The following is a 9,634-nucleotide window of genomic DNA, read 5'->3' on the forward strand; positions in this document are numbered from 1 at the left end:
GTTTAACATCAAATGTGAAGCAGCATTTCTGAGGTTGGTTGAGCTGCTCTGGCAATGTGGGCCTTTTTGTTTTTTTAAGGTGACAAAACGCTTCATGTGTTTTTATGTATTTTGAATTTGAATTTGAGTTTTCAAATTTTGAATTTTAATGACAATCATCAAAGCACTTCCTTATTTAGTGCACCTACTTTGCTTCTCATGGATTAGTGGTGACTGGTTTCTTCATGCAGCAGAAGTACCCTTGTAGGATTTCCTTAACTTTCTAATGCTCTGTGAGTTTTAGAGATTATGACAAATCCTTGCTGTCTCTAAAGTGTGTTTTTAAAGTAACTTAAAAAAAAGAGTTAAAATTAGAAAAGAAAATTTGTTCTTCTTTATATTACTGGTTAACAAAATGCCTGATTTCAGTGTTTTTCAAATACCCCCAAAGCTACAGTATGAGGCCAAAACTGCCGTCTTCATGATCCATTAACAAGTAGGAGTTGTGTCCCTCCTGTGGCGATTCATCCAAACTGCCGCCGGTTCTCTGAACCTCTCCTGCTCACACAGGCCTACATACACACTATTTGCAGCCTCCCCGGTTAAATTATAAGCACTAACCAAACTGTTATATTTTCATACACACAGCAGGTGTAGATGATACTTACATGTGAAGGGTGGAGTGGTTAAAGGCTGCTGCTAAACACAGGTCAAGACACAAGAAAGGGTGATGTGGGTGATGTAGCACAAACGTCTCTCTCTCTCTCTCTCACACACACACACACACACACACACACACACACACACACACACACACACACACACACACCTTTCACTGAATGACACGTAACTCAAAAGCCACCCGCCAAACTTATCAGGAGCACCTGGCTGATTCCCATAAAACTTCCAATCACAACCCAGAGAAGTCACAGTGGCCACACTGGGCTGCCATGTGGCGACCATCAGAGACAGAGCAGAGGTGACAAAGCTCTTTTTAAAGAGTCAAACAGCTACAGGTTCTCCTACACTTTCCTTGGTTCGCTCCTTGATCACCCACCTCACCCGTGTGAGTTGAATCACCCAAAAACATGCCGGGCACCCTGTTTCTCTGCCTCCTAGTGTCTTCTGTAATCGCTGCAGAAAAAGGTAAACTCTTTAAGAATTCTCTTGACTCTCTTTAGTTCTCGTCACTGCTCTAAATGTCAAATATTGCAATGGGAATGTCTTCCTCTAAGTTCATAACAGTGTTGCAGATTTACTGATGTCCTGTACACGTTTGAGCTACTCTTTCACAACTGTGCTCCAGACTAGAAGACCTGTATGTTTTATGGATGGTTTACCCATTTAAAGAAAAAAATAAATAAATTCCCATTTCCTAAAAAACTTTCCAGCTCATTTTGGTGATTTCCTGACTTCCCAGTGATGGGGATCTCGCTTGTGAGAGAGAAAGGCGTCTACAGGGTGAAAGTAGTTAAAACTGGGACACTTTTTCACAAAATGTTAAGAAAGAATCATAACAATTACAGATACTCATGTATTTATCCTTGTATCCTTGTAAGTGTATCATATTTTAACAGTTTGGGTTAGTTTTTTGAGACTTTAGCATCATCACTGTGATTTCCCCTGGAAAAAAAAGTAAAACTGGCACGATACATTTTTAAGCATTACATTGAAAAAAAACTCAGATGTCGCAAATAGGGATGGGTACCGGTGTCCGGTGCCATGATGGCACCGGTTCTGACATAAACGGTAGTAACCAGACCGAAAAGCAGCGCACATTTCGGTGCTTTATTTCGGTGCTTTTTTTTCCTGAGCTGTGATACACTTCTAGCCAATCATTTTACGTTTCCGAGGATAGTAGGCGGGGCCAGGTACGTACGTTCTGTTAAAGCAGAGCTACAGATTAAAAATGCCCAAGGCGAAGCGGTCAAAAGTCTGGCTGTACTTCACAGCAAAATATGCAAACTCAGCAGCCTGCAACAAGTGCTTTAAGCTGATACTGTGATACTGTCAAAGGAGGTAACACCAAGAATCCGATTAAACGGCTGGCGCATAGCGTTTTTTTTAAAAGCCGAGAAATGCGCGAGACCTCACACCGTGCATGTCAGGTGTGGTGCCAGTTATCGGACCGGAGCAACATCCCCCAAAAACCCGAAGAATAGAGTCCTGGCCCCTAGCTCTGCCAGTGTAGCAGAAATGATGAGGATGATGATGCAGCAGCAGCAGCAGTTCTTCTCTGCGTGAGTAGCTTAATGTTGTTCGTGTGTAATTTACGTTGAGTAGGCTAACCACGTTATTACATTAATGCATGTAAGGTGAACTAGCAAACATCATCATAGCTACATGCAGCTGTCTTCTTGTTTGATGGCAGATACTCCCTTCACCCTGGCCAAAAAGGCTAAAATGACCAAAGAAAAAGTGGGAAACAGTTAAACATGAGAGGTTTTTGGACAAAGTTTGTGTTTTTTCCATTGTTTAAGCACTGCTTCCAGCCAAGAGTGATACCATATATGCCACATAGCTGCAGAAAAGGCTAACATTGTTATCTTTTTACAAAAAAAAACCAAAAACAGCTGAACATGAGAGGTTTTTGGACAAAGTTTGTGTTCTCCATTCTTTAAGCACCGGTTTGAGCACCGTTTAAGCACCGGCACCGTTTCAAAAGTACCGATTTGGCACCGGTATCGGATAAAACCTAAACGATACCCATCCCTAGTCGCAAATATGAGAAAAAGTAAAACTCTTATATACAAAGTACTATTTCATTTATTTTATTTCATCAGAAGATTCAATAACCTCTACATTTAAAAAAAAAACTTGACTTTTCTTGAATTATTTGATGATTTGGGGTTTAAAGGGTTAAAAAATATGCTATGCCACTTCTCTAATTCTTTTGTGTCAGATGCCATCTTCTGGGTTAAACAAACCCTAAAAATAGCCCATCACTGAAAAGATCAGATCAAACTGTACAAAGTGTTGTTTCTTTGCATTTTAGTAACACATAAAATTGCATTTCATTGTAAACAAATAGGTCACATTCTATAGCAGTTAATAAATCCACAAAGATTTATTGAATAGGTTAAACTTCAAATACAAAAATACTTTACAAAGTCTTTAGTAGAAGTAAAAGCATTATGATGAAGACTCAATTTATTATGTTTTGGGTTTTTTTCTCTGAGACTCAATTACTAAAATTCTTTATGCCTCCTAAAATCTAGCACAAAGCAAAATCAGTTTCCATCGACAAGACTCCTTTTTGGTGCCTCGTTTTTTTCTTATAATTCTCATGCAGACGCAGATTTATTGTTTCCAATTTGGAATATTGGTGGACTACCAATAAGAAGGAAAGTCCAGGACTTTCATTCTATACATTTTGATATCAGCCATTTATATTATTATGTATTAGCAGTGCTAGCAGCATGCCTTCAAGACTAGCAGTCGTGGTAGTGCAGTCAGCAGGTTAAAGGTCAACCACTATGGCCTTCGACAGTCCTACTAGAGATGACACAAGCCTGTAAGGACATTTTTCTTTATAGTATAAGCACTGACATCCTATATCGGGGGTCTCCAACTCCAGGCCTCGAGGGCCGGTGTCCTGCAGGTTTTAGATCTAACCGTGGGTCAACACACCTGAGTCACATTTTTAGTTCGTTACCAGGCCTCTGGAGAACTTCAGGACATGTTGAGGAGGTCATTTAGCTATTTGAATCAGCTGTGTTGGACCAAGGACACATCTACAACCTGCAGGACACCGGCCCTTGAGGCCTGGAATTGGAGACCCCTGTCCTATATACTGCATATGTGTGTGTGTCACTAAGCGAGTGCAGACTTTGTTTCCTGGTCTTATTGAGACACTGAAAAAAGGAAGTAAAATCTCTCTGCACAGTTGAGTGTTTAGTGTGTCTCCTGTCTTCCTGCCTCAGACAGCGCCCTTCCTGGACTGAATAACACCAAAGATGTTGAAGCCTTCATCGACTCTGCTGAAGTGGTGGTCATCGGATTCCTGGAGGTCAGACAAGAAAATTGCATGTGAATAAAAAAAGGTCTCAATCATAGGCTCAGATAAGTTTGGGGATTTTTTTTAAAGCAAAGCCCACAGTAGCTGTTTTGCGGCTTAGTTTATTATGTTAACATGCATGTGGAAACCCAGACACGATGAGACAAATTAGCTGAGAGTGAGACCGTGAGGTCTCCAGAAATACAGCCTTTGTTTGCACCCCGGCCTCGGTGATGCTGCTGTCACGAATACGTTTTGAAAAAGGATCTGCTTCCCGTGGCCACACCTTTGGCAGTGCTGGTGCTGTAAGGACACAGGGTGGCTGGCTGTCCCACGGTGGCGAGCTCTTTGGCCAGACTTTGTGTGCGGGGGAAGATGGCAGACTTGACAGGAAATACATAGGCATCTGAAGATCTGTGGGATTGGCTCCATTGCTCCTCTCATAAACAAGTGCAGAGACGAGGGGAAGGTTCAAGAGAGGATAGTGGAGGAGAAAGACAGAGAGCACACAAGGATAGTTCATAGCCGGACCATGATGCTGAAGGCAATAAGAGACAAAAATATTGGTGCTGTGACTCACTGAGAATGAACACATATTACAGGCTGCGAAATGAGAAAACGGACTGCCAGAGCTCATGCAACAGACTCTCAGAAATAGACATGATTCACCTTCCTTTGAGTCAGCCTCATCTGTCTTTTCTCCCTGGCAGCTGCACCTTCCAAATTGTTGAGGGTTTCTAGTGTCCCCCTGGAGACACTGGTGTTCTCGCTCAAATTTTACATAAGATAGGACAAACAGTAACAAACAAATAGTGAGGGGGAGAAAAAGAAGGGAAAAAAAAGAATTTACATGGTAAGTTATGAGAGGAGGTTGAAACGGTCTCCCTCTTTGTTCCAGGGAGAGGAGAGTTATGGCTATAAAGAACTGGTGGAGGCTGTGAAGCAAGTCAGCTCTGTCCCCGCAGCCATTTGCTCCGTGAAGGAGGTGTGGGCTGAGTACAACCTCTCCTCGGATGCCATCACTCTCTTCAGAAAAGTACTGCACATATTTTCAGTAATAAACGATGTACGATGTCTGTTTTCATGAATGCGATGGTGATGCTGTGTGTGATGCTTGCAGGCAGATAACCACCAGGAGAACATTGATCTTTCTGAGGCCAAGGACTTAAAAGCTGACGGTCTTGTAAACTTTATTTCTGTGAACGAGATCCGATACATCACAGAGTACAGCCAAGTGGTAGGTCCCACTCATGTCTTCTTCACGGTCCTCTCCTTCTATCTAATATTATCTGTTAAGTTAACATTTCAAATACTTTTAATTAATTGAAAAATGAATGAATAAAAAGCAAAGATCCATCACACAAAATCCCCGGAAAAAGGTGGATTGTTAGAATTTTATTTCTCACATTTTGAACCCCACTCTTTTCTATGTCCTCATCACTCTCTTTTCTCTTCTGTTCCTCTCAGACAGCAGTGGGTCTGTTCAATTCAGAGGTGAAGACACATCTCCTGCTCCTTGCCAACAGGGGGAGCAAAGATTTTGTTGAGCTCAAGGAGCGACTGGGAGCCCTGGCACCCGAGTACACAGGCAAAGTGAGAATATTCCTTAGTGTAATTCAGGTGTAGAAGAGCAGCTTTGAATAAATCTGAGTGCTATATGCATCGATCAGCTTCACTCTGGAGTGTGGAAATAGAAAGGGCTCATGAGAATACAATAAGGTTTGGCTTTTTTGCTTCAGTACATCATCATAGTGGATTGAAAATCAAACAATCCATAAGTGACTGAAGTGCAGACTTTCAGCTTTAATTAAAGAGGTTTAACAAAAAAAAGTATTGACTGTTTAGGAATTACTTTCATTTTTAGACAGTCTTTAATTCTCGCTTTAATTTCAAGGTAACTGGGTAAGCATAAGAGCATAACACGTTATCAAGTCAAACATGGCAATGTTATGGCATTATGGATACTAATGGAACCGGCTTAGGTGTGCATTGCTCATGCCAAGTCAGTCACCTGATCTGAATCCAATAGGCATTCCTGTTCAGTTACTGAAGACAGTGAGGTGTCTGCAGCTCATGGCAGGAATAAATATGAATTTATGAGGTTTAAATATCAATTTCCTGCCTTTAGGTGAGAGGCAGGTTACATCTTGGACAGGTCACCAATCTATCGCAGGGCTAACATATAGACAGACAACCATTCACACATGTGGTCAATTCAGAATCCCCTTTTAGCCTAATCCCATACAGTGAGAGGAAACCAAACACAGGGAGAACATGCAAACACCACACAGGTGGGAACTTGGAAACTGCTTGTTGTGAGGCCTCAGTGCTAACCAACAGCTTTAATATAAAATCGTGTTAATTTGTCCAATTACTAAATCCTAAACAGTAAATGAAATACTTTTGTTAAACCTCTTAAGCTAAAGCTCAGAGTCTGCACTTCAGTCACATCTTGATTGTTTGATTTAAAATGCGCTGTGGTGGAACACACACAAAACTGTGTGGCCTGTTTCTATACTAGTTGATCATTAGACTGCAAACCACGTGCATCCTTCATACAGCACTTTATTCTACATCCTTTTATCTATCTCACATCTACACTTACAGACCCTTTTTGAATAAGCAATTAAGCTAACACGCAAGACTTTGGACCAAGTAGAACTTATTCAATCTGGCCAACGAAAGTATAGACAGGGATACAAAATTCTTTAATTACATTCTGCCAAAAATCAAATAACTTGATCTAATCTAATTATGTAAAATGAACCGCCTGTGTTCCAGTTCTTGTTCGTGCTGCTTAATGGAGCGCTGAAGTCCAACTTAAAGCCACTCGAGTACTTTGGCCTCAAGCCGAAGGACCTCCCACGAGTTGGCATCTACGATGGTAACTCTGACACGAAGTGGCTTCTACCGGAAGGAGAAATTTCTACAGAGCGAGTGCGGGAGTTCTGTGAGTCTTTCTTACGAGGAGAACTGAAGGTGAGCAGCTGTTACTAAAGCTTAGTCACTGCTCTTGACCGAACACATCTATGGTTGCGGTGTATACAAATCCAGTTTGAAGATTTTAATTTATTATGGCAAAATGATCATTCTCTTGAACAAACAGAGGTCAGTATCCTCCAGGAAAAATTGCAATTGCATTAGCCCACACTAGTAATGTACCATGAGCCATCTTCCATATATGAGCCACACAAAAGACAGGAAACCCCCCCCTCTGTGTATACCAGTTTGCTCTGTTACACCCCACAGAGCTCCAGCTGGCTGTGAGTTTCCACATCACTAAACTGTGGCATTAGAAATCTGAATTCAACTGACATCATATTCATTAAATGAATCAGCCCTAAAAAAAAAAAGAAAAAAGAGAGAGAAGCAAAAATAACAGCAAAACACAAGAAAGCATAATCTGCTTAAAGGTTTAATCATAATAATCTTTTAGAGAGCACAATTGCTGATTAACCTATCGATGAGTTAATGCTTCTTTCTCTACTTCAGATTATAGTTGTTATAGTCTAATCCAAAATGTGTCATCAAAAGATGTATTAAGACAGAAAGAAAACCTGCCACTGCTATTTGCTTGCTTTTTATTTTGCGTTCAGTTTCTGGTGGGCTTTTTTTAAGCTCTCAGCTGCAGATATACTTTAAAAGGAAAAGCTTTGACTCTCATCTTCCTTTTATAAATGGTTCAATCACATATTTACTTGAATAAAGGAATCCATTTAGCTTATAAATATGTTGCTTCCCCCAGACGCTGTCTTCTAAAATGCTAAAAGATGAATACATTTATAATGTTCAGGATTAAATTACTTAAAAAAAACAAACAGATGTGGCCAGCGTAAATGAAAGTGCTCATAATGCATCCGTGTAGCTGCCATGATTGTAGTTTATTCATGAATTGCAAGACTTTGAACTTTCCTCTGAATAATGCTGAATTGATAAGCTGTCTTCTGTATTTCACTTATTGCACCTTTATTTATTTATTTATTTATTTATTTTCAGGGGATGAAAGAGGCTGAAGAAAAGCCTAAAACAGAGCTGTAGGACTCAAGAAGAAAATGAAAATGAGCTTCTTATTTACAAAATAAAATGAGTAAATTTGAATGAAAAAACTAGATTGATGTCTCTTTTCTCATAGGACTTATACCCTTTGAGCAGACAGGGAATTGTTTATATTTATGAGTGTCCATAAGTATATTATGTGTCCTTGTTTATTTTCCAGTATTTGTTATGTTTTGCCTGTTTACACGAGTGTGAGTCCGTCTGCAGTCTGGTTAGTTGACCACAAGTCACTGGCCGCAAGTCGCAGTGATCTGGCGGAGTTTGTTAGTCTTGTCCACTAATGTTATTGTCAGAGCCACAACACACCAACCTCAGAGAGACTGACAGAAAGCATGCTGGGAAGATGTGGATGGAAGCACTGTAGTAAGTGGTAGTTTCTCGAATGATTCATTCTGGGGAACAGTGTTCAAATAAAGTGAAAAACACCATCTGTACAATATAAACTAACATGAAAATCACACACAGCCCTAAAGCGGGGCATCTAATTCAAGATTAACGTAAAGTTTCACTACAAGACATATCAGGATCTAAAAAAACGGAGCATATTTAGCTACAGAGGCTGTAAAAGTTCTATAAAAGAACAACAGATGGGCTGTAGACATCAAGAGTGAAAAAGGTTTGGGCTGTTCCCAAAAATATTCTCTCAAGCAAGAAGGGAATTTCAAGGCCCAGACTGGGATCAGTATAATTAGTGGTGCTGCGCTGCCAAGCGGATACATCCGGCGGAATCGGGAAAGCCTGGCAGGTGAACATTTCTCCAAGACCAGATGGAATATACAGTATGTGTCCCCCGCCATCTGAGTTTGTTTACGGCTACAAGTGAGACGGCTGACAGATGAGGCAGTGTTACATAAAGTGCTGGGGGCGGACAGACATGACAGCGTTTTCATCAAAAGGGCAAATTGTAAGTTAAAGCCTCTGTAGGGTTCACGTTTCCTTACGTCTGATATTAAATATTGCTGCCCCTCTCGTGCTCTTCTTAAATAAACAAGATGTTGTATCACCAGAAATTAAAGTATGATTTTATTTGCATTTATTGTGTTTATATTACTGTCATTTTTAATCAAGGTTCCTTCTGTCATCACATCAAAATACAAAGAACACATGATTTAATACAGAATCGCATGGCCTCCTGTGGTTTACAGATGATTTTCTTAGAAATTCTGCCAAGGCTGTTTTTAAATTGAAACTTTGGCGGCTGTTAATTTTAATAATTTGGTAATTTAGTTCTGGATGCAGGTGGGACAAGCTGACGAACATTTGGAGAGTATGGGTATGGGAAGAAAAAAACACAAATAATTCCATCATTTCCTCTTAAAAACAAGCAAAAACTGTTATTTGCTTTGTTTTCCTCAGAGCATAGAGTTTAAGTACATGTAGTTTCTGTTGCTCTTTACCTTATATGTCTTCAGTGCAGCAGACAGACTGCAGCCATGCCAACTGCAGATGTTCTGCTCAACAAAACTCACTCCCAACCAGTCGTGGCAGATGGCCACCTGTCCATGAGCCTGGTTCTGCTTTAGGTTTCTTCCTGTTAAAAGGAGTTTTTCCTTTCCAATGTTGCCAAAGTGCTTGCTCCGAGGAGCTCTTTTTTCTCGAATT

General features: G+C 40.4%; 1 protein-coding gene across 1 annotated transcript; it reads left to right on the plus strand.

Annotated features, from left to right (window-relative positions):
- Positions 1-923: 923 nt before the first annotated feature.
- On the plus strand, positions 924-8,034 carry erp27 (endoplasmic reticulum protein 27). Its single transcript, XM_026169297.1, has 7 exons — positions 924-1,125; positions 3,903-3,988; positions 4,875-5,012; positions 5,097-5,213; positions 5,444-5,569; positions 6,758-6,955; positions 7,973-8,034. The coding sequence occupies exons 1-7, from the start codon at positions 1,068-1,070 to the stop codon at positions 8,012-8,014; spliced, it is 765 nt and encodes a 254-aa protein (XP_026025082.1). The 5' UTR covers positions 924-1,067; the 3' UTR covers positions 8,015-8,034.
- Positions 8,035-9,634: the final 1,600 nt, after the last annotated feature.

The sequence above is a fragment of the Astatotilapia calliptera genome, chromosome 6 (genome assembly GCF_900246225.1).
Source record: "Astatotilapia calliptera chromosome 6, fAstCal1.2, whole genome shotgun sequence".
Classification (NCBI taxonomy): domain Eukaryota; kingdom Metazoa; phylum Chordata; class Actinopteri; order Cichliformes; family Cichlidae; genus Astatotilapia; species Astatotilapia calliptera.